Genomic DNA, 26155 nt, shown 5'->3' with positions numbered 1-26155 from the left:
AAGAAAAAACACACAAACAGCCATATTTTTCAGCTGCTAGAAATATGTGACCGTTAAACGTAAAACGTATCCTTTTTCGGTCGAGGATCCTTCGAAATTATGTGATGTATTGTTGCTGGGACATGTGAGAGGCTTTTTTTTCTTTTTAACTGTTATGAGACGGTGCAGTTTGCTTGCCGCGCTTGGGTCATCACTTATTTCAAACATCCTTCTGGATAAGTCCTTGTGCCCCATGAAAAACAATAATTAAAAAACTCTTTAGTGATAACAAACTATGCAACTAAAAGTGTTTCAAAATGAAAATGTTCTGTTTTTTTTTCAAATTATACACCTTAAATTTGTGAAATTTGTCAATGCATTATTTCCTTGTGTTCAAATAAGTCGACCAATGATATAAACCACTACAAAAATAAACTGGATTTTATAAATAGGCGTAAGTTTAAATTATGTAAAACTGTTAACAAAAAAAAAAGAATATTCTACCTTTTTTAATATAAATATATATATATATATATACTGTGAACGTGTGAAAGTGTTCAACGTGTCGTTTAGTAGTAGTGAAAGAAGCAACCCGACAGAGGGGTGAAAGTCGGAGTTATGTGAATTTTTGGTTTGATACTGGAACTGTTGGAAAGTTAAAAGTTATTGTTTGTTACAATTAATAGCCATTGATTTAATAGCTGGTAAGTGTATAATGTGTTATTTGATTTCAGAAGACCATTTATTATTTTCATTGTTCGTTAACTAATTTGGCTGAATTACGTAAGGAGAATTGCATCTAATCTGTACTGTAGTTTAGTCTATAGACTAGATTAATAATGATAGCAAGCTAGTGCTACTTTGTTGTGCCTAACTTACCCAGGTTAAATTTTATTATAACAGTAAATATACTAAATTCTATGTTAGTGATTTTAAGTTGAATGGTAATACTTTTAACTACAGAAAGTGATACCATTTGTCACATTTATTAGTTTTAATATCGCATCTTATCTGTGATATGGTGCTAACAAATTAAGGTGATAGGTTAGCTGATAGTGGTAATGTTACTTGACTGATTACAGTAATACTTGTAGTACTGCAGTACATTTTCATTTTCGTTTGTTTTTTTTACATTGTACCAGAGCATCAAACAATAGTAAGTCATAAAACACAACTTACTGAATATCTTATTTTTCCATGCTTGAACTATTTAATTGTAACTTCTTTTTAATAAAAGTTATCACTTTAGACTTTGGAAAAATACAAGTCAACTGTTTTAAGTAAACTGCTTTAGTAAAAAAAATTGTTTCAAATTCATAATTTATAATATCTACTCAAAAAGAGCCCTGAATTTAAGTTGATAATACTGCATCTGTAAGAGCCCAAGTTGACCAGATGTTAATATAAACAGTCTGTTGGTCCATCTAGCTTATCCTATCCACCAAACTAAACTTTAAAACAAAAATAAAACTTGTAGCAAATCTTAGTAGTATGAATGTTAAAAAATTATATCCCTTACATCTAAAGGTGACATTCAAAAGCCCAACCATCCTGTTAGAAAAATTCAGCTCTCTCGTCTTAAAAATGGCTCATACCCAGCCAACAGTTATATTTGTGTCATTTAGTACTTTTTTTTTTATGCTTTATGGAGAGAATAGATGATACACCTACACTATTAATCCTATTAACAATCTCAATAATTACTCACTTTTGTGAGACTTCCCTCTAACTCTTCTTTATTTCAAGATAAATTTCAAAGACTTTAACTTATTGTCATGTGACAACCTTTCCTTCCCAAGTACCATCCTAGTAGCCCTCTTATAATTGCTTTTTAGCTATTTAATGTCGTTCCTACAATAAGGAGCCCAAGACTAAATGAATACTCCAAATGTGTCCTAACCAGTGACACCTACAATTGAATTGTAAATTCTTTAAACTTGTATTTGGTATTTCTTAAGATAGGCCTTTAAGGTAAAACATATGTCAATTTCATTGATGGATTTTTTTGAATATGTTCATCATGAGGTGTTTTATATTTATCATCAATAATGAACATGAGTGGAATAACTATGACCCTACAAAGTGAAAAGTGACTGAATCTGGATGAAATTTTGTCAGTGTATTAACTGGTAACATTTTATAAAATGATTTATGGAAACAAAAAAGTAAATAGTAGAGTCCCTTGTGCAAAATGAGCTTAACTGAAAATACTGCAAGCTATTATAAAAGGATATGTTCATTGTGTGTGTGCATTACTTGGTGTTTTTTAATAAAGAACTAAGGGTAAGTTATTTGTTATTCAAATAGCAGCTTGCCTTCTTTTTATCCAGTCTTACATACTTTCAGCTCCTACCCTAAAGCTTGAAATTAGGTCCAAAATATGAATATCATTGAGATACAGTAATAATTATTTTAATTAAGGATTAGTGGATGAAAATTGTATTGTGAAAGAAGGTTTTTAATGTTGTATATGGAATTATGAAGAGTTGGGTATAATTTTCATAATGTTCATGTATTTGGCTATATAAGATATAATCACCTTAATATTGATAAGTCACTCAGTTCATCATAAAGTAGTTTGCTACTAATAAGAAAACTAATAGAATTTGAGTGTGTACTTATAGGCATTTTAACCATAAGAGTTAAGAAATCAGCTACACTAGTAATTATTTTTAGTAAAAATATTTCTTCAAAGCAGTTGTAAATTAATGACTAAGTTTTATGAAGTTTTTAGTTGCTTTGTAATAATTCATTTTGTCAATGTGTATTCACACTTCAGTATTTTAACAAAATCTTGTTGTAAATCTAGTTACTGGCATAGGGAAATCATATTTGGTCAAAATTCATCTGCTTGAGAAATGGAATTAAAATCCTTGAAAAAGCTTTCTATTCCAGAGGCCCAAGAATGTTGTTATACACCCTTTTATTGGTAAGTTTTTAAATAATAATCAATGAAAGCTTGATTTAAGTGTTTTAAAATCATTAATTGGCAATCATAACTCATTTATGTAGAATTCTTAAGGGTTTGAAGCCAAAATACTTTTATCACTTTCTTATGAAGAGCTGAAAATATTAAGTAAATATTAAAAAAAGACAACTGTTAAGCATTTTTAAAGATTAAAACATGACAAAAAATGTTCAGTTAATGTTGAATTCTGTGAATTTCAATCCTTTTTCAGTGGGTTCAACTATTGGTCACAAACATACTTGGATATTAAGAAAATACTTTTAAAATACTCTCGCTGATAATGTGTGGAGAAAATGCTGAAAGCTGAAGAATAATGTAATTTAGTGTAAATTGTGAAGTTTTGTTATAATAATGGAAATTGAATCTGAGTTAGTCTTTTCAATTTGAACATTTATGTATTTAATATCAAACAATATTTGTGTATAGTTTTTGATATGAAAGAGTTCCTTCACATCAATATTGACTTCTTTATGATTAAGATAAATGTAAGATATGAACATTATTTTAAACTATTTCATAGTTCATATGTTTAGGTTATTATTGGTAGAATGTAATCTACACTCTAACTAAAGTATTGTATACTAAAGTCTACCTTTCACTTTAACTTCTTTGGTTGTTTTGGAGGATGCAGGATTAACATCAATAGATCAACTAGCCTTTCATTAGTTCTGTAAATCTGATTATATTGTTTACTTATGTGTGGACAGAAATCTGTATTTGTACTGTTTTTGTATAGGTTTGTTTTGTAACATAGTGTAACTGTGACATCCAGTTTCCACTTGATCACAAGATTATATATTTTCATCTGATTATTTTTTCTTCATGTTGTTAAGGGTATTTTATGATCAGTTTCAGTTTATAAAGTAATCTTCATCTTTAAGGATTTTTCGTACAATGTTTGAAACCATATTACATTAGCTATCTTGACTTTATCAATCAGTTTGTTTGAACGTCCCCTAAAGTATGTAATTGATCCAGTTTTTGTTAGGACCCAACCAGCTTCGTCTTTATATCCTATAATTCTTTCACTTTACTTTGATCATTATTTGTGGTATACTCTTATCAACACCAGACCATTCAATTCTCTTACATGTAAAAGCAAATAATTGATATTGGGTTCTCCAAAAGAGCCAGTTTTCTCCATATAATTGTGATAAATTTAGAAAGAAATCGCATGAAAAATTAAAGAAATTTAGAAACTTTATTTGCAATATCTTGTGTTGATTTTCTGTCATTTCAGTTTAGATCTCTTTTGTCCAATTCTTTTTCTTTATCCTTCTAGTTTGGATTCCTCTCTCTCACATCAGTATTCCAGTCATTTGACCTTTTCTCTATACTTGTCATAAGAACCAGCTTAGATGTTTCTTTTACCACCATTATTAAAACTGTTTAATGCAAAATAATCCTAACTATGTCCAGTGTGGAATATGGTGTACAGAAAATGGTTTTGGATGATTATATTTATCTTTTTGTTTTTTTAATTAAAGCTGAAAAACACAAACTTTGCTACAGTGATATTGCTAAATGATTTGTCATTGGTTATACTCAATAAACTACTTCAACAATAGTATATTTGCATTTATTTACTTTCATACAAAACGAGTATGAAAGTAAATAAAACATTTGACCTTTTGTGAAATCAGGAGTTCAATTGAATTAGAGTATAGTGGAATAGCATTCTTTTCTCCCTTTGGTTTGTAATGTTCTTTCTTTGATTTGAAACAGATGTGCCTTTTTAAGAAAGCATTAGTTAAAACTCTAACTTTTGGTTATTCTCACTGCATCACATATTAAAGCTTAAACACTACATTCAATTCTTGCTTTATGTTTGGTATCATTTTGAATTGGTTTTTAATATCAAATACCTAATGTATAATACTAGATATTTCATGCCCAGTGGCTAAGAAGAGGAATCCTATTTGTGCATTAGTGTTTTCCCATTTGCTCAGTAATTTATTTCTAATTGTATCCCATACTGTCAGGGAATAAAATTTTCTTCAATAAACATCTTATTTTTTACTATACTTTGCCATTTTAAAAATATTAACTTAGTTTCTACTTGAAACTGATATTAATATCTTAATAGATGGTAATAATATCCTTATCAGTTGACAACAAGTTAAAATGTAGAATAATGTCAGTAACAGCTTTCTGAAATATGAAATATGAAGCTTTTGTGTATCATCCATTTTATTTGTATGAATCTACATATTACTATTATTGAATAAAGTTTAAAGGTGGAAACTTCCTCTTGGACTTTTGAACACTAGAGTCTGATTAAGACTTTTAGAAGTAGTGTTATATCATGTAATACTAGACAAATCCATTAATTTTGTGTTATTGATTTAATTTTAGAATTGCCTAAAAGAACTCTTTTTTTTGTATGTACATATTAAACAGTTTTTACTGTAACTATATTTATTGATAGTACGTTGTTTTTTTTTTCAGTGAGGAAAATGTTTGGAAACTTTGTGAATATGTGAAAAACCAACAACCTGACCTACTCCAGTATTGTTATGTGGTGTTCATTTCAAATGAAAACAAAACTGTAAGAACTGACAGTAGTCATTATTTCATTAACAATTTGCCTTATTTCATCTTCAAAGGTATTAAGAGTTATATTTTTTCTTTTGGTTTTAATGGTGAAATATGTAAGATATTGCATATATATGAGGTGATATGTGTAAGTTAACTGAACACTATTTTCTGCATCTTTACCCTCTTGCAACAAGTTCACTATAATAAAAACGTTCATCTATACATTTGTACACATTTGGTATTTGCGCTATAAATTGATACAGCATGTGTATTTTCATAAAATTTTGGTAGACTTTTAGTAAAGATTACAAGTATTTTGTATATGTGAAATCAGATTTTTAATGGAATATTTTTACTAAAGATTTGTGAAAATAGTCTTTCATTACTAGTCTGAATACAAAGTAACTTTCATGTTATTATTTGTCACAAAAACTCTCAAATGTTATTTGTGTAATCTATAAATACATTTCAAATTTTGTTTTCTGTTAAACTTTATTTTCTATACTCTATGTGAGGTCTTCACTTATCCAACCTTGTAACCATCATTATACTGATATGATTTAAATGCACAAAAATCACACGTCCAGTACTGCATTACATAACAATCTATGTATATAGATTATTACTGTATAGGAATAAATTACTAACTTGCTTTTCTTAACATAAGCACAACAAATCAATTGGAAAGCAAACAATTCTCTTCTTACTACAACATTTTGTATTTGGTTATTGCTGGACACATTGTTGCTAAACCTTTTTCAAATTTCACACATGGAGAGTATTGAACAATTTTATACACAAATAACTACATTGATACCATAAATTGCACTATAATTTATTAAACTTACTAACTAAGGTATTTTCATTTTTTTTTTTTTTAACGTGAAATTTTGAGCACACTAAAGACACAACCTATCTCCTTAAACATGGACCAAAAGAACATGAATGCCTTTTCAGATATTAAAATGGTGGGAAAAACCACCATGGAGACATTCTAAGCTGTTGGTTGGATTTTCACATGTCATATACTTTAAGAGTATATAAGGTCCAGTTTCAAAAAATGGAGAGTTCAGTGGGGTCACCATTTATGATTCAGTACGTAAGCCATATCTCAGCAAAATAAAAAGATGAAGTTTATATTTTAGCTTGTAAATAGTTTTAATTTGTACAAAGTTATACACTTTGTAGTTTGACATTGCATACACCTAATTTTAAACAGCAATACATTTAACAACCACTTGACTCACTAAAATCTATGTTTAAATGTGTTCTTTTTTTTTACATTTTCTTTCCACTTAAGAAATTAGCTCATTAAAGTTTGAATTATCTAGTTTGATTCCATGCTTATTTATGTAAGTTTATAAAATAGTTTGACTGAAAGTCTACAAATGCAATGACATGGCCTGTGAATCCTGACCCACTGCAAAAGGGTTAATGACATGTTATGTGCAAGTTAAGTAAACACTAATATTATTGTCTATCTTTCTTAACATGTACCAGTAGTTAGTTTGTTATACATATCTGGCTTTTGGGGTAGTAATTCATGATGCAAAGTGTATCAATGGCAAAAAATATACAGTTGCATCATCTGCCTCTGTTTATGTTCTGTTCTTTATAAGCTAGTTTCTAACCCATAGGAACTTTTTTAAAGAGTTAACTTTTTGTTTGTTTTTCATCTTGAAGTTGGTTTTCACTTATGACTGCCCTCCAATATTTTCTACAGCTTTTAAAGTTTTTTTTTTCTTCTGGCTTGATGTATTTCTTATTACTTTCTCTTTATGGGTAATAATAACCAAGATGTCATTGTGCCTTCTTTTTTATTTACTCTTGCATGTATATATTGTTTTTCTAATTTTCTTCTGGCTTGATGTATTTCTTATTACTTTCTCTTTATGGGTAATAATAACCAAGATGTCATTGTGCCTTCTTTTTTATTTACTCTTGCATGTATATATTGTTTTCTAATTTTTTTCTTCTGGTTTGATGTATTTCTTATTACTTTCTCTTTATGGGTAATAATAACCAAGATGTCATTGTGCCTTCTTTTTTATTTACTCTTGCATGTATATATTGTTTTTCTAATTTTCTTCTGGCTTGATGTATTTCTTATTACTTTCTCTTTATGGGTAATAATAACCAAGATGTCATTGTGCCTTCTTTTTTATTTACTCTTGCATGTATATATTGTTTTTCTAATTTTCTTCTGGCTTGATGTATTTCTTATTACTTTCTCTTTATGGGTAATAATAACCAAGATGTGCCTTCTTTTTTATTTACTCCTGCATGTATATATTGTTTTTCTAATTTGTGTATCATGTTCTTTGATATTGTAAGGTTACCAGTGCCCTAGTCTTTCTTGTTTTAATATATAGCAAAAATCTAATTTTCTGAAGTTTTTTGGCTTAGTGGTACGAAGTTTGATCTGTTTTCTTACTTAACTGGCATTTGGAACATTCTGCTGTCTCTCAACCATGACTTTTATTGTGTAGCATGAGCATGTCAATTAAATAACTTCCACATGTTGCTGGGAGTACTTATATGTGACAGTATACAGATGCTTTATGTTGTATATGGCAACTTTGCTTACAGTCGTTGTTTGAAAAACTAGTTTTTGATTTAAATAACCAAAGGTTTTGAAAACTTCCCAGTCTTTGTTTTATAATATGAACTTTTTATAGCAGTTTCTAATGACGTCTTTTTCTTTAAACAGCAGGTGCTCCTTAACCAATACTGACTTCAGTTTTGGGCACACGTGACCCATGGTTTTAACCCATTATTTGTAATATAGTACAGTTTTGTTTTTTAAATTATTTCTTCAGAATGGGTTGGGTAAAGTAAATTCATGACCTTTTTACAGAATTACTTTCAAAATGTAATTAAACTATTATTAATGTAAATCAGTAAACCTATCATCAAAGTGTAGTTTATAATTCAACTGTTAATATTATGCGAGTTTTAATTTCTTAGTATCAAAAGGAAGTATTTAAATTCTATCTTTGCTTGCTCACTTCCATTTTTTTCTATTCCTGTGTGACCTATTATCTTTCCATGGAATTTCACACTTGTACATATGTCTGAGCTATGCTGTTAACTAGCACTGACGAATCTTTTTCATATGTAGACATGCTCTTAGTAGAACATCCTGCTTTCAAAAATTATCAAATTATCTCAACACATGCTGTTGAATTATTTGTAACTGACAGAAAATAAACCTTTCAGTTTACTGACAGATATGAGGTTACAAACCTATGGATTAAACAGATTTGAACTTTTTGTTTTTTATATTTCCATTCTTGGAACTCTACTTGACCAGGTATAAATTATTCAAACCTTCTCTATTTTAATAGTAAAATAAAATGAATTATCTTGCCTTTTTAAGATAATCAATTTTATATGCATATTGATATTTTGTTTTAAATTACAGCATTTTAAATTTTAAATAATTGAAGACTACTTTAACATTACTAAGAATTGTCAAATTTTTCACATCTGCTTGTATTGTATGAGTGCAAAAGTTTTTAAGTCAAGTTGCAAGCGTTAATTCTTTTTTGGTTTTTTACATGTACTTTTTTCTTGTTATGAAAGTAACTAAAACATAGCCAAACACTTATTCTCAGTTTCGTTATTTACTGTAATAAATAAAGGATGTGTATCAATTATAGTAAGCACCAAGTATCAGTACAATTGTATTTACTGTTAACTGTAACCATTTACACAGCTTTCAGATATAATAAGTAGCTATTACCATTGTATGAAACAATTTAAATGTAACTTCATCAAAATAAATAAGTTTAATGGCTACCAGTTTTAAGAAGTACCTATTGCTGTTTTTGTCTCTCTTTTTTCACATTTAACTATGTTCATTTACCCATAATTTGAATAATATATCTTTTTAAAGGTGTTTACAACACACGAGTTTTAACAGCAGTTTTGTTAACAGGTACCTTTGTGGCATCAGCGATCAAAGAGTGCAGAGAACCACTTAACTGTTTGGGTAAGTTCAAAGTATTTTGTCTTTGTGTTGTTTTTTCAACAAAAATATGCAGCCAGTTATCTGTTCTAGAAACTTTTAAAAGGATTGAAAAAGAAAAATGTAATGCCTTAGGTTTATTGAGAAAAATCTGGATACTTGTATCTAGATATATAGGTGATTCCTTTTTCACACTTTCTTAAGCTTACATTTCTAAAATATGTGCAAGAATATAAGTGGAATTGCATAGAGACTGTTATTAAATGTAAGCTATAATTAGACATTTTATGTAAAGAAATAAGTATCTTGACTTTGCAATAAGCGTGAGTAAATGAAGCTAAACATATCTACGAGTGTGTCAGTATCAGCAGTTAATTTATTTAGTTGTTTTGAAACATCTCTACAAGAGAAACCTCCTTTTTAAATCTTGTGCAAAACCTGTTTATTCTTGAGTATTGTGATTAGCCTGTACTACAAATGTCATCGCTTAAATAAATATGTATTGGAAATTTTGCTATGTTCATTCAAGATAGTTCACTGAAATAATCTTAGATCAATCTTTTTACCACTACAAGATCCAGACTTTAGTCTTAAGTACATTGCCAAAATTAAAGATCAATTATTAAGAAATGTATATAGAAATCTAGAAATGCCATCACCAGCTGTCCAATGCTTACATCACAATTCCTCTAAAATCATTCTATTTTCATCTACTTCAGTAGTTCAATACTCTTTCATTACATGTAACATTTAACAATCGGGATGCAATGAAATGTGACTTATGAAATGCTATTAGTTGTCAGTGTTAGTTATTGGGGTTCTTAATTGATTATATTCAACTAATAAGTTATTGTAAAATGAGACCTGGATAGTTAGAATAATGAAATGCAGAGACACTTGGAACCACAAATATCGATTAGTTCATCATTTCCATGGCATTAAGAGATACTCCAAAATAATTACTCACCCAGCCCTACAACTTTTAAACTGAATGTGTTTTTATTCTTCTAATTAATAGTAAGTTTACCTTGTGCAGCTGCACCAAGTTAAGCCTGAAAATGTCTACAAATGATAGTGCAAAAAAGTAAGAAATTGAAAGTATTTCTTCAAAAGTATTGCTTGCATTCAAGAGCACTTATTTCAGTGGTAACAGAACTGACTAAATATTCTTTTTGTACTAAAGTTTTTTGGTGTTTTTTCTGTAACTTTAAAGTAGATTTTAATAGCATTGTTTTTATTGAATTGGTTTGAAAAAAGTTACTTTCAATTACTGTGAAATATGTAATTTTTCCTTGTTTACTCATTATTTTAGTATAATTATATCATCTGTATTTTAACCTTTTTAGTTTTTTAATATATACAATTAGATTATAAATGATCCATTACTCTTTTTTTAGCATTTTTTATTTTTTTACATGTATGGTGTTGGGATTATTTCAAACTGTGATAAACTAGTAGGTGAAGCAAAAGTATATATTCATATATTCTTGATCTAAATTTTATTTTATTTTATTAGAAAGTAATGTGTTTTGTCTAGAAAATTAATTTTTGTTGCTGATTTTGTGTAATAGTTAGTTTACATTGAATTTTAGGACTACCATGTTATTTTAATATACACGCCACCAGATCAAGGGGAAGCCTTGGTGTATGACTTAGACAGCATGTTATCTTTTCCTGTAGACTTCAGTACGTACGGCAGTCAGACGTTACGGTCTGACTTTCTGTTAAAACCGGAATATCACAGGTGAGTTGCTTGTGTATTATGGTTTTGAACCTTCAAATTGAACATTTCCTTTTTTATTTTGTCTTGTTCTTTTGTAACATTTAATTTTTAAGGCATCTGATCAGGTTCATTACTTTTAATTCATTACAAAAACTTAGCTTCAAACATTTCTGTCATAAACTAATGTTGTTACTTTGTACTCTTCTTGTATACAAAGCATGGATAAGGCTTATTTTTACTTGCTTGCTTGACTTGTTTATATATTGTATAATCCAAGATAAACTTTTCTTACATCTGGGTCATGAGAGGGTGCTATGACAAAAAACAAGTCTTAACTTTCCACAACCCCTCGGTGTGGATTCCTGTACGTGGTAAGGGTCCTCCCAGGGAAGTTTCTGTTCTTTCAGTTTACCTCCTCTATGATATAAACATCCACCCACGTGTTTGCCGTGCGTGGCGACCTGTGAAGGGGAGGAGAGGATCCTGGTGGTTGAGGGGTCCAACCCTAACACACCACTTTGGCCTTGAATTCCTGTAGACGGGCGGCCTTTGGGTGGCCCCCCTTGGGTCAATCGGCTGGTCCACTTGGGCTAGAGTCAACCAAATACCAGTCTTGGAAGTTCTCAACGGGTGTTGTGGACATTGTGTCTGATGCTGTTGTTTGGGTATAGTGCTCACGAAACCCTAGCATTGTTGCAATGTCCTTGCATGACATTGTAGTGCATCCCCTCATAGGGCTCCATGATGGGTGGGGTCAGTGGGTACTGAAATTTTCCTTTTTTCCTATGGATCCTCTAACAAAAAATCTAAATAAAATAGTGAAAAAACAGTCAATAGGTAAACAATCACGTTTTGAAGACTCTGAGCAGCAATCTTGAACATCTGTAACACCTGTACACCATTTTCTTATATTACATTCTATTTCAGAAAACCCTTCAGGGCAAATGTCCCCCTTTTTTATTCAGAAGGGACTAGAGGGACTTGCTGGCTCTCCAAAGTCAGTAAAGAAGCTTTGATCTGGAGACATATTGATTGAAACATCCACATCCCAACACAGTGAACTCCTCTTGAATTCAAAGGCAATTGGGGATGTACCTATTGAAGTTACCCCTCATGCTACCTTGAATTCATCACGAGGAGTTATTGTTGAGAGGGATTTAAAGAACATCCCTGAGTCAGAGATTCTCGCTTGTCTCTCCACTCGCAAAGATGGTGTTACACTGCTGACAGATATCCTCGTTTTTACATTTACATCAACACGTGCACCTGCCACCATTAAGGCAGGTTATCTAATTTGCAGGGTACGGCCATACATTCCAAACCCTCTTCAATGTTTCCAATGTCAGAGGTTCGGCCACTCAAAGACGTCCTGTCATTGTTCCCTAACATGTGCTCGTTGTGGTGGCAAGGACCACGATGCCTATGAGTGTCACACGGGCCCACATTGTGTCAACTGCAATGGTTCCCACCCTTCCTACTTTCGTTCTTGCCCAAAACGGTTAGAGGAAAAAGAGGTGCAGCATTTGAAAACGACCCATAACATTAGTTATCCTGAGGCTCGGAAATTGCTGTCCACCACTCCATCTCGGACATATGCTGCTGCACTTCGTTCAACAACTACAGTGGGAGTGCAGACAGATCTCTCTGTACCTCCAAAAGAATCGTTTTCAAAACAAATGAAAAGCCTTTTGACCTCAATGGTTAAAAAGGTTGAATCAACTTCTACACCCACCTCTGTTCCTCCCATACAGTCCAACAAATCTCAAGATCCACATCCTTCGGTTTCAAATACAGGCATTTCTTCTGATACATCTTTTTCTCCAACCCCATGATGCAAAACAATTATTCGTTCGCGTCCTCAGTCACTGGAATTCCCTTCCAACAACAAAGGCCTACCCAATCGACGCAGGGCAGGATCCATGGAGGTTGATAGACCTCCTCCAAATAAGGATAGTGAGGAAAAAAGACATGGTCTTAAACAGAAGGGTTCTCCAGCCACTTTGCCTACCCGTCATTAAAAATGGCCACCTTGATACAATGGAACTGTCGAGGTTTACGTTCTAATCTGGATGATATCAAAACGCTGATTGCTACCTACCATCCTGTGCATCTTTACTTACAAGAAACATTTCTAAAACCTGCTGAAACAGTTACCATTTGGCAGTTTTCTCTGTACAGAAATGACGGCTGTGTGATGGACGAGTACATGGAGGGGTGGCACTATTGGTTGATCAGCATGTGCCCATCCTGTCTTTGTCACTCAACACACCCTTGGAGGCCGTAGCCATCCGTGTTTCCTTGGGTCATACCATCACTGTTTGTTCTCTATACCTGTCCCCTGGAGAGACATATGATTTAATCAGACCTTGATGCTCTCGTTGAACAGTTGCCATCTCCATTTCTAATCCTGGGGAACTTTAATGGATATCATCCACTCTGGGGAAGTGCTGTTATTGATAGGAGGAGTTGCTCTGTAGAGTGTGTGATCTCTGATCACAATCTTTCTCTTTTCAATACTGATTCTTCCACTTGTTTTCACGCACCTAGTCAGTCCTTTACTGCTATAGATCTCTGTTTGCTTCCCTTCATTATTTTCCCATTTTTCATGGAAGGTTGACAATAATCCACTAGGCAGTGATAATTTTCCTATACTTTTGAGAGAGACTGGCCGTGGTCGATGCCACCCTACCCACGTGCCCCAGTGGAAGCTGGATCAGGCAGACTGGTCCACTTTCACTGCTCTCACAGAACTTGATCCTGCCATCATGAATCAGCCATCAATAGACAACTGTGTGGCAGCGGTAGCTGACTGTATTATACAAGCAGCTGCTCAGTGTATTCCTAAAACCTTGACACGATATCCTCGTCCGCAGTGGAATCCTGCTTGTCACTTGGCATGGAAGGCTCAAAAACAGGCCTGAGATACCTTTCATAGATATCCCACACTTTCAAACCGCATCGCTTTCCAACGGGGCACATGCTAGGTGGGTAAGACGTCAAAGCCAGAAGGAATCTTGGATTAAGTTCACATCTAGCATATCTTCTACCACCAGTTCCAAGGTCATATGGGACAGGATTCGAAAGGTCAGTGGGCACTACAATTTTGTCCCCCTCTCCATTTTACTCTCTGATGGCCATGAGGTAGCTGATGTCCAGAGCATTGCCGATACTCTAGGTGAAAGCTTTTGCCGGGTATCTAGCACTTCTGCTTGTTCCTCCACCTTCTTGGCCATCAAGACTTGGGCAGAGCATTCATCTCTTTCCTTTCAAACTGACTGTCTTTTTTACTATAATTGTCCCACTGAAAATGGCCCTTCATCGGTCTGGCAGCACATCTGTTGGACCTGATGATGTACACTATGACATGCTGCGCTATCTCTCTCCTGCTTCACTTGATATTCTTTTAATTGTTTTTAACCAGATCTGGCAGGAGAATTTTTTTCCTGATGCCTGGTGCCAGTCTATTATCTTACCTTTCTCAAAACCTGGGAATGATCCCAAGATTCCTTCACACTACCGTCCAATTGCTTTGATGCGCTGTCTCTGTAAGACCTTTAGAGAGGATGGTTAATGGTAGTCTTGTTTGGTTCCTTGAATCAAACAACCTCCTCTCACCCACCCAGTGTCGGTTCCGACGACAGCACTTCACCATGGACCACCTAATTCAACTTGAAACATCAATCAGAGGAGCCTTTCTCAAATGCCAACATCTTGTTTCAATATTCTTTGGCATTGAGAAGGCTTTATGACACAACATGGGGGTATGGCATTTTGCGAGACCTCCATATATATGGGTTACGTAGCCATTTGCCTATTTTTATTTAAAAATTTTTTAGTGGACAGGAGATTACAAGTTTGTGTGGGTTTGACACTTTCCTGTTCTTTTGTCCAGGAACTTGGGATCCCTCAGGGCTGTATTTTGAGTGTCACACTTTTCAGTATAAAGATAAATGCCATCACTGAACAACTCCCTCTCGCTGTTGCAAACAGGCTCTATGTTGACGACTTTCACATCTCATGTCAGTCATCAAACATGAGATATATATTGAGCGGCAACTACAAACTGCTCTCAATCATGTACTGAAGTGAACTACGGCGAACGGCTTTAATTTTTCTCTCTCTAAAACCGTTCGCATGCACTTTTGCCACCAACGGTGTATCCACCCTGATCCTGAACTCTGTATCGGTGAAGTTTTGCTGCCAGTGGTCCTTGAGACCAAGTTCTTGGGGCTTATCTTTGACCGTAAGCTGACCTTTATACCACACTTAAAGCAGCTATGGGTCAAATGCACAAGAGCACTGAACATCCTCCGTGTCCTCTCTACTGCCAGTTGGGGAGCAGATCAGTGTTCTATATTGAAGATATATCTTGCTCTTATCGTTCAAAACTCTACTATGGATCAATGATCTATGGCTCTGCCAGACCCTCGGCCTTAAAGATGCTGGACCCCATTCATCATCAAGAACTTTGACTCTGCACTGGGGCTTTCTGCACCTCCCCAGTTCAGAGCTTATATGTGGAATCTCACGAACCTTCTCTGCACCTTTGCTGTTTGCAACTGTCTTTACTGTATTCTTCAAAACTTCGCTCCTTACCAAAGCATCCCACTTGGGGATGTGTTTTCCTTCCTCAGTGGTCCTTGCTTTTTTCAAAACAGACGATCTGCCATTGCTCCTTTTGGCCTTCACATCCAGGTGCAATTGGCTGAATTGGGTCTGTCTTTGGAAAATATTGCAGAATCCATTGGTCAGCCCATCCACCCATGGCTTATTACAGCCCCCAAATGTGACCTTTCTTTTAGTTATCTGAAAAAGGCAGATACTCCAGATTGGAAGTAGCATCTTTTATTTACTGAACATCTTTCGAACAACCTTTCTATTCCAATTTATACAGATGGTTCAAAATCAGGTGACTCTGTGGGCTCTGCCATGGTTTGTTGCGGTTCGGTGGTTGCGCGCAGAATCCTCTCTACAGCTTCTGTGTTCACTGCTGAACTGTATGCCATATCTCTTGCCCTTGATCATATTGAAGCTGAGCAATACTCTGACTGCACTATTTATAGTGACTCCCTTAGTTCTCTGCTGGCCTTGGAATTGCTTCACGTTGGCTCACATCGTTCTCGCTGATATTCAAAACCGACTGGCCCATTTCTCATTAACATCTACTTCTATCCAGTTTTTATGGATACCAGGCCACGTTGGTATTCGCGAGAATGCACTTGCAGACATAGCAGCTAAATCTATCTGCTCTGGCACTATCAACACTGTGCCTATTCCGTACATGGACTATAGTCCTGTATTCAAGGCTCGGCTCTGTACCAGCTGGCAGTTCACTTGGAGTGAGCAACGTGACAACAAGCTCTTTCAAATAAAACCCTATATTGGGCTTTGGCCACCTAGCTTCCGTAAGGTTCGGAAGGAGGAAGTTGTTCTAACTAGACTACACATTGGTCACAGTTTTTTGACTCATCGTTTTCTTTTATCTGGAACTGATGCACCAGTGTGTGATTTGTGTAACACTCAAAACACTGTAAGCCACATTTTACTTTCTTGCCATCGTTACAACTCTCAACGACTGCACTATTTTAAACATGTTCTATCCCAGGGTCTATCTGTGACATTTGACAGTGTTATTGGTGATGGTTATACTGTCTACCTTGATAAAGTTTTCAGTTTTTTAATGGCCATTAATCTTTTTAACCTCATTTAAGTGTTTGATATTTATTCATTACACCTTTTTAATTGTGGTTCCCTTTTCAGAGTCTCAATCTCTCTAGTTCAATTTGACGTTGAGTTATTTAATGTTCTGCCATTTTACGACACCAGGACTGGAAAGACCAACTTCAGGTGACTAACGCTGCTGTTTGAACTACCCGTTAGTCGTGCTGGCGAGTTGTTATTACACCTTTGCTACATGTCATTTAACACTCTTATTACTTTACCTTTTAGTACTGGCCATAATGACACATCACCCAGAATCGGGACTGGAAAGACCAACTTCAGATGACTGACGGTGGTTCTTGTACTTACCTGTTAGTCTTCCTGGCAGGTTATGATCATTACCATTCTGCTACAGGAAGTCCTTTACAACTTTGTAGACTAGATGTCAACATTGGTTTTATGCCATTTTATGTTTTAATTGCTGCTTTGTTTTTACCTTTGTTTCCTTTTACAAATTTTACTACATTTACTTTACTTTTACCTTTCTACAGGACATTTGGCTAACTTTTATTACGATTTTGCTATGTGCGTCTTAAAACTTTTCTTATTCTACCTTTTGATAATGGCTGTTATGACAACATAACCAGGACTGGAAAGGCCAACTTCAGGTGACTGATGGTGGTTCTTGTACTTACCTGTTAGTCTTCCTGGCGGGTTATGATCATTACCATTATGCTAGAGAAAGTCCTTTACAACTTCTCTTATTCTACTTTCTCTCTTAATATTGTAGACTTGGTGTCAACATTGGTTTTATGTTTTTTTCTGTTTTTAAATGATGTTTTGTTTTACCTTCATTCCCTTTTATGTATTTTACTACATTTAATTTATTTTTACCTTTTTACTGGACGTTTGGTGCAGATAGCCTAGCTGCTTTGTGCCATAAAACACTAAATCAATCAATCAGTCAAACTTTCCATAACATTTGTTTGTAACGTAACACATTTACAGGATCTATTAATACCTTTCCAAACATTCTGTAAGGTCACGCACGTACATGGATGGACAGACAGTATGATGATCAGGGTGACTTTGTATGAAGAGGTACTGGCTATGAGGGTGCTTTCATTACCCAACTCTTAATGCTGTTCCACACTGTTTCATGGTATTAATTGAATTTCATTATGCCCTATGGAAGAAAGTTGAAGTGCATGGGTCAAAGTACATAATGGGTATGACTCAAACAGCTCTTCATATTAGACTTGTGGTAACTGTTGGAATAGAAACTTCATCTGAGTTTCTCTTAGTACAGTACTGGTGGCTTTTTTGCATTCCACCATAGTGCTAATGCACTCTTAAGACGTATAAAACATTTGTGTGCCCTTCACCCACACAGTGAATGTTGTGTTGTAGCAAACTTAATATTATTCTTTTGGTATAAAGACATTGTAACACCTATAAATGCAGTTAACATTAACTTACATCAAAGATAATAAATGCTCAATAACAGCAATATTTGAAGGTGGAAGGGGTTATAAGCATTCCATTAAAGTGTCCCTTGTACCAAAATACCATTGCACAAAGTTTTGGGTTGATATTGGCCCAGTGATGTAGGGGGAAGAGAGAGACAAATAATTTTTTTTTTTTTTCCTTATATTTAAAGATAAATTATTGTTAATTCCAACTCGGTGCAAACAAGCCTGAGATTCTTTACCATTATAAACTTGAAGTTCCAACATAGTTTCTTTTACTGAACATTTTCAGACTGAACAATTCCCCCCTTCCCTTGGTTATTAAACAAGAAATATAAATGGAGTTGTTTTTTATACATAAGCATTGGCAGTTCTTATTATTTGTGGTGTATACTCTATTCCAACAATAATCAGAGGATTGTGAGTTATAGGAAAATAGGATCTGAAAGCTGCCAAAAATTCCTGCATGTTCTTAGATTATTAAAACTAAGCAGTGAAATGTACTATTAATATCTTGCAAGAGCAAAGCAAGTCATTTAATTGAAAAGAGAAACAAAAGTTAACTTTTCTGTTTCTCTTCAATTAGCAACTCTCTTTGCTCTTGTGTTTTGAATGTATGTATTTATATAGTTTGCTATCTGCTTTTAAAGCTCAGTAGAATTCTATAGTTATAAATAAAATTTTATCTAACACTAAAACCTTTGTATAAACTAGAAATTAAGCCTTCATGAGGGAAGTCATTCTTTATTTTGAGAATTTGGTTTGACAGAACATAAAGAATTTCCAATTTTTAAAAGATTGTATTTTTTCAGTAACTACACATTCAATGTATAAATTGGGAAACATTTTCCTTAATTGTCATATTTTTATTGAATTTTCTCACTGTTTTCAGTCAATAAATTTCTATATTGAGCATTTTCTTTCAATTGCCCCTCTGTAACAGAAAATTTCGTGTCATTCCTGGAGAGGTTTTTCTAAAGAAGTTTGCTTCAGATCGTTCTCGGATGAAAAATTCGGATGGTGCTTGGATAAAATCTCCTCCTCCCTTTCCATGCATCCAGACATCAGGTATTCAAACTCTTCAACTTGGTTATACCAAGAATTAAATAGCTTAGCAAATACTGATTTCATAACACTTCTCTTCTTTTAGACTTTCATAACATTTCTATTTTTAACTGTTTCTGTAGTACGCAGTCTGTAATATCGGCTTTGCCACCAATGTTCATATTTACAAATACTTGGTGTTCAATGTAACTTTAATTTTCTATTTCTTCATTTTATTAAACACATTGTATATCTACCCCTCATTGTCTCAGTGGGAAGTTTGCAGGCTTCCATCTCTTAAAAACTGTTTTGATGCTAGTGGTGGAAAAAGCAGATTAGAGCAGTGTTATGTACTAAACTACAATGAACCAACCTTAGTATATTCTAGCCTTGGTTCATTCAACATCAAAGTTATCAGGTTTTTATAGTTTGCATAAAAAATCTACTCTTAGCTCTGCATGTTTATAGCTTTTCCACACATTTTAAGGTATTATCGTCAGTGTTGTCACCTGACGTTTCAACATACTAGATTTAATGATAGTTTGCATACCCACAAAGTAGATGGAGGATATTGTATTCTTACAAAGTGCAGTCATTACTTCACTTGTGCAATGTACACATGTAAATCTGTCAGCATAAAATAATATAAATTGAAGTTTTATTTATTTGCATTGTTATTAAGGTTGTATGTAACTAGAATGTTGTAAAAGAAAAATGATTTTATTTAATATTAATTGGCCAGAGATAACATATTAATAATAGTACGTTTCAATCAACATTGTCTTGTCTGCTTTGATGTTTATACTAAACCAAAATCAATATATGAAGATTCTTCTAACTGTCCAGATGCTGGACAGCCATTATAGTGCACAACTTGCTTAAATTACAATACATTTTACTGAAAACTTGTTCAAAAGTAGTAAAAACCCTATATCCCAAGCACTTCTGAATAGTAGATCTTTCAAAAGTGCTTGGGTTATAGGACTTTATCAATTTTGTATTAAAATGTCTTAAACCTGCATGCTTTTCTGACATCAGGAATGATAAAATTCATTTATCTGTCATTAAATAATTGTCCTTTTTTATTAGTAGAAATGTACTAAAAAAGTGACTGGCACAGTGAAACAAATTCCAAAATATATTGATTTGCTCTAGAATATTTAAAAAATATTTAATTGGAAGGATGAAGGTTCATAATGTCTGCCTCTTAAAATACCCCATTTACTCAGTCACTTACCTTAAGGTAAATCAATTTTGTAGTGTTTCAATAATCGTGAATTATCAGCCTATACTTGTCTAATCTTTGCAATTATAAACAGATGTGTGCTGTATCTGTTTAGATATTTCAAGGAGCCATCAGCTCTTATTGTAACAGACTACAAGTTTTATTATTGGAAAATGAGTCATTGGTGAAAAATGGCTAATGGTCCTTGTTTACTTATCATTCTAGTAGTGATCTTCTGAGAAGTCAGCAATATGTTTACAGACATGTTGAAATTGAGGCTTGATTCCCCATGGTGGAAAGAGTGCAGTGTAGATAGTCAGTCTTTGGTGTAGTTTTATACTAAAAATAACAAATATATAGTACCACATAACATTGTAGAATCCACAAGAGATCTTGTAGACCTTCTATGGCTTTGAGGACCTGGGACAATCAAAATTTCACTTTTGTTTTCATCCTTAAGCTCACTAATGTGCAAGAAAGAAAAAAAAAAAAAAAAACTTCCACCTTTTGTAAAAAATTGCAAATTTACCAGAAAAGGTTTTGATATAAGAAATATTTAATACCTGAACATTGTTGTGAAAAGAGAAGAAACATGATTTTTGAAAAGCTAGGCATCTTTGTACTCAAAGTTTTGATTTGTTCAAGAAATCCAGCACTCCATATTTTTAAGCTTAAACTATTTCCATGTAAAATAGTGTTTTTGCTCGGTTATTTGAAATCCTGTAGTGCATTCTGTAATTCTTTTAAGTTTGAAAATAGTGTTTTCTTTCCTTTTTAAGGGTAACAGGTTTGAAGTCTAACATCATAACATTTAGTTAAACAGCATGTGGTTGATATAAATGCATTGTCACCAAGGAACAATTTTAATGCATTCATTGTTTTTTAATTTTATAAAAACTGTTAAATCATACATTAGTTCGTATTAACCATAGACTTTTAACAATAATTGTGAAAGAAATTCTTTCAAATTATCAAAATGTAGGATTGGAAAACAGACCCAGCTATATAATACTTGTATTTAAATCGTGCTCAGATTGCATCGTAAAACTTGACATGCATAAATGATACACATGAAGTGCAGTGGAATATGTTGTGTCCTTACCAAACCACTTCCATTATTTTGAGTGTTGGACCACTTATTATAATGGGTGTAGCATAAGAAAAGGATGTATTTAACCTTGTTTCTTTCATGTAGCAAATTTATTGGCACAAACTCTTGGAATGTTTTTCTGTATTATTTACTTAAATTATACAGTTTAATCAGTTTATGCCTAAAATATTTGAACTTGCTGCAAGTTGTTGCAAATAATTTAAATCATAATTGGCATAAACAACCAGATTAACTTTTGTTTTCAGTTGGATGAGTGGAAAATTAAATTTTTCTGCTTAACACTTAAAAGGCAACCAGCATCAGTTGATGCCTCTATTATATTCCCACTGTTTAAGGGTTAAATAACATTTTTGTAAAATAATCACTGTTTTTGTTTTGTTTATATTCTCATTTTAATGATATATCTTTTAATTATTGGTAATTGTCTTTGGATGAAAAGTGAAGAGGATTCCTAGAATGTAGCTATGGAAACCAAAGGGTTTTCTAAGTTGAGTTCTAGACTGTTACATTTATTCTGCAGAAGTATAGTCTAAACTAAACAGTTTCTCTATGCAGAGATTTGTTCCTATAGTTTTCACAGTAATTATTCTTGTATTATATTTAGTTCATGTGGTTTTGAACAGCTAAACAGTCAAGCATAATTAGTTGCACAGAAGACTTATTTTACTGTCTTGTTTTTCATAAGCTATACCTTTTCATTTTACAAACTTTCTCTCATCTTTTATAAGAGGAAAAAACTAAAAAAATTCTTTTACTATTATTATTTCTACCTTGGATAATAATTAGAAATAAACAGTATTTTAATTTAGTCCTGTTAGTACTAAGTTTTCATAGTTGCTGACTACCCAAACTGTGATATACCTTATCTGGATAAAATGTTTTTTCTTTGTAAAAATAAACATGAGTAGATCCCTGAGCATGAGATTTACGTAGAGACTACTTCAAAAATAAAAGATAACTAAATTTTCAAAAAATATTGAAATTTCACCAATGTTTCTGCTTCATCGAGCTAAGCCCTTTTTCATGTAAGGGAGAGAGAAATAAACTTATTACTTCAGTATTAATTACTAGGTTACATTAAAATAGATTGTTATTTTTAACAGAGAGCACCAACAACTTAGAAGAATTTATTAGCATGAAACCTGAAACTGGAGTTGGGGAGTTGATGAATTTGAACCAGTTTATAGAAAGATATTTCCCTGATTGATAGGTAACTAGCAATAGGTGGAACTGACAGAAATGTGTTCATGAGAGCAAACCTAGACCCGTACCTCCGGCATCTGGGAGTATGAGAAAATTTGATATTTTTTAAACAGTGGGGAAAACTTGCGTACCTAACCAATGCACCATGAAAAATGTGGCCGTTACTTCAGTGATCACCCTTCCTTATTGAACAACAGTGTTACTTTTGTATGATCTTACCTTCCTGGTTTATCAAAAATATAACTCTTAATATTGGACACCACAAAATTGACTATCATTTTGTGTATATAAGCAGAAAAACTAGAAAACAAGTGTTGAATATAAGTGATACGGAAGGAAAAAATTTACAATACAGCTTTTAAAAAAGCTTCCAATTATTCTGATCGCTGTTTTTCGGACTAAAGTACATCTAAAGTTACTTATCTAGACTTGTTTGTGTTCTTGGTTGCTTTTAGTATAGTGTTTGGTAGTATTAAGATAAGGTACTGTATAGTTCTAGCCATGTGAACTACAGATGTCACTTTAGTATAAAACTGATCAAAAATATAATTGGCTTTAAAAACAAGTTTCTAACTAATTACCTTAGCAATGTGGATGTGTTGCTGATTTTAAGTTTGTGGATGAATTGTTTGTTGTATTTATTTTGACTAAAAATTAGTAATAATGTATTTCTTTGTGCATTTTGTACAAAACCTCTCAATGTGTTTTTTTAAAAATAAGGAAAAAATTGTTTGAACTCTAAGTATTTTAATTTCAGTGTTCAGTTGTTGTTTTTTTGTAATCTTTAAATGTTTCATACTGTTTGTCCATATAAGTATACAAGAAAACTTTTGTAGTTAGAAAACAAAGAAAATGAACTTGTGCATATTGAAAATCATGTGATAAGTAAACCACAGCTTTGTACAAATTTGTAGTGTAACTTAAACCTCTTATTTCTTTTGAAAGAAATCATTGATATTTTAAACTATTAATTTGAAATTTTAACATAACAAAAAAAGTCTCTAGTTAGATTGTACCAAATATACTTCATAAGATTTAAATTTTTACTATGCCAGTGACAACAATGTTTTTTTCCTACAAAACTAACATTTATGTAGATTGTTTATACATACACATGAATTTTAACATAAAAATTTTACTTAAATAGTGTAGAAAATGAAAAGCAAAAATAAAAAAAAAATTAGCATCTTAACTTATTTTGTGCCTGTTTCAATACTTCAGAGGTTATGACCTTGCTTTTAAGGCAAGAGCCCTTCACTGTCAGAAAGTGATGAAATCCATGTTAAGCAAAGTTATAAACTGCAATTAGAAATCAACACAATATAAACTAAGCTTGTCTGTTTAATTGTAGCCAACATGTTTTTCTTAACTCATTTTAGTGATTCAGTGCCTTGTTTTTGTTTTTTTCTTCCGTATTGACTTTTGACCGTAATTCCTATTGAATTAGAAGTCAGCTGGTATTTTTACAAGTTAATTTTTACATCCAGATTGCTAGCCCAGTTAACTCAGAGTGCAAGTCTTGTGACTTAACCACTAGGCCATACAAAATGCTTGATAAAATTATCTTTGGCACCAGTATAAGAAAGTAAACATGCAGTACCTATTTATTAACATTAATTATGTCTGTAGTTAAAATTTGGAGTTCCACCACTTGTCATTGTTACCACAAATTCAACAGTTTTTGTGTAAACCCAGTGAATAGTATAGTTGCATCCATATATACTTATATTTAGCTATTGGCCTGTTAGCTGCAAATTGCAGTGAGATTTAAAAATAATAAATGTATTTTTTGTAATATTTTGTTCTTGAACATAAAAGCAAATTATTTTGAAGTTAATTTAAAATAATGTTTAAGGCAAAAATAGTATTTGGTTTTTGGAAGTTTAAATCCCCATTTAATTTTATAGCAAAAATATTTCTTTCTGTACTAAAGATTTTTAAACATTAAGTGCTTATTAAAAACATTAAAATTGCTAATGACTGTCAAAGCCGACTAGGCAAAATTAAATATTCTTTAGAAACTTGGAGAGCATCTATCCAATCAGCTAATGAATTAATTATCTGTCAAACAACTTATTGGTTAGTAACAAGGGTTAGTGAGTGTATACTTGTTGAACTGCTGCTGTGCATAGTTTCATTGTAATGCCCAAATATTGGTATGGAGTTAGGTAAATGGCTTTTAAGGAGTTTGAGAGCTACATTTTGCTTATGGCTATCAAATGATCTTCAGTTAGTGTTCTAGTACAATGTTTATAAATAAGTCATTATCAACCTTTCTCAGTGATCCATCCAGAATTATAGAATATCGGAATTGTAGTGTTGCAACTGACATCAGTTTACGTGTGTTAAAATAGATCACTGTAAATTTAAAAAGTATGTATATTTCCTTCTGTAATTTCAAATAATTCTTAAACACTTGAATCCAGCTGTAACTTTCCCTGGGGTTTTTGTTAAACAATTGCAACTATTCTATTGCTTTGAATAAAGCAACTACTGAATTTGATCCATAGACATTCTGCAAAAACTTTACTAGATGGTTTGATAATTCTTGCCAAACTTAGTCAACATCATAGTGCAAAATAAATATTGCTCGATAGCTCAAAGTAAGGATCATAATGCTCTTTCTTTTTTGATGGTTTTACTGAACTGTACAAGTGGCTATCACATAACATAATGCACATATTATGAAATACAACTTGATAGTTTTGGGAGTAAGGAATGCAACTACTTTGTTTACTTTTCAATACAGTGACTGCCACAACTACTGACCAAGCATAATAATTACAAATTTATCATTGTAGCTGATTGTTTGTCTACCAGTGTTTCTTTACTGAGCTTCTCACAAACATGTATATTACCTGTCTCTCTCTCTTCATCAGTTAAATTGAGATCATATGACACAGTACTATCAGGATCAACTTTATTTGCCTCTTGTTTCGAGAGTAATCATACTTCAGAGAATCACTTGTGATGTAGCATTACAACTTGATGTGCTTGTACTGCACAAGTATTAGAACTCATAATTCACTTCATTAAAAAAAAGACGATTTGGAGCAGTTTATTAAAATCCAAATTGTTTCCATACTGCATGTACAAATGTGCTTGAACTTTGAAACTTTGTAGAATGGATGGCAACTGCCTGTTATGGAGACACAAGTGTGAACAACGACGTTTCGAAAGTCTTCCGCCTTTTGTCTTCAAGTCTTTGTGTGTATAGGTGCTAACGGTCTTTTATAGTGTCCTGATTTAAAAGTGGAAGACTCT

At 32.9% G+C, this 26155-nt stretch overlaps 1 protein-coding gene across 3 annotated transcripts; it reads left to right on the top strand.

Annotated features, from left to right (window-relative positions):
• Window positions 1-543: 543 nt before the first annotated feature.
• On the top strand, window positions 544-24083 carry LOC143225035 (protein N-terminal glutamine amidohydrolase-like). 3 transcript variants are annotated; one of them, XM_076453695.1, is made up of 7 exons: window positions 544-683; window positions 2789-2908; window positions 5396-5495; window positions 9426-9479; window positions 11048-11199; window positions 19252-19376; window positions 22792-24083. In XM_076453695.1, the coding sequence occupies exons 2-7, from the start codon at window positions 2838-2840 to the stop codon at window positions 22893-22895; spliced, it is 606 nt and encodes a 201-aa protein (XP_076309810.1). In that variant the 5' UTR covers window positions 544-683; window positions 2789-2837; the 3' UTR covers window positions 22896-24083. The 3 variants fall into 3 exon arrangements, with proteins under 3 accessions (XP_076309810.1, XP_076309812.1, XP_076309811.1); XM_076453697.1 differs by lacking the exon at window positions 22792-24083 and adding an exon at window positions 20803-22434; XM_076453696.1 differs by having other exon boundaries at window positions 546-683; window positions 2801-2908.
• The last annotated feature ends 2072 nt before the right edge of the window (window positions 24084-26155 follow it).

Source organism: Tachypleus tridentatus, chromosome 9, assembly GCF_004210375.1.
Source record: "Tachypleus tridentatus isolate NWPU-2018 chromosome 9, ASM421037v1, whole genome shotgun sequence".
NCBI classification, from domain to species: domain Eukaryota; kingdom Metazoa; phylum Arthropoda; class Merostomata; order Xiphosura; family Limulidae; genus Tachypleus; species Tachypleus tridentatus.
The sequence above is the reverse complement of the archived record's forward strand: the minus strand, read 5'-3'. Positions and strand labels throughout refer to the sequence as shown.

What these genes read in the sequence shown, in the direction of transcription:
- LOC143225035 (XM_076453695.1), top strand. Translation starts at nt 2,838, where the DNA reads ATGGAATTAAAATCCTTGAAAAAGCTTTCTATTCCAGAGGCCCAAGAA. An exon ending in AGAACCACTTAACTGTTTGG is followed by an intron (nt 9,480 to 11,047) that starts GTAAGTTCAAAG and finishes ATTGAATTTTAG; the next exon opens with GACTACCATGTTATTTTAAT. An exon ending in TTAAAACCGGAATATCACAG is followed by an intron (nt 11,200 to 19,251) that starts GTGAGTTGCTTG and finishes CCTCTGTAACAG; the next exon opens with AAAATTTCGTGTCATTCCTG.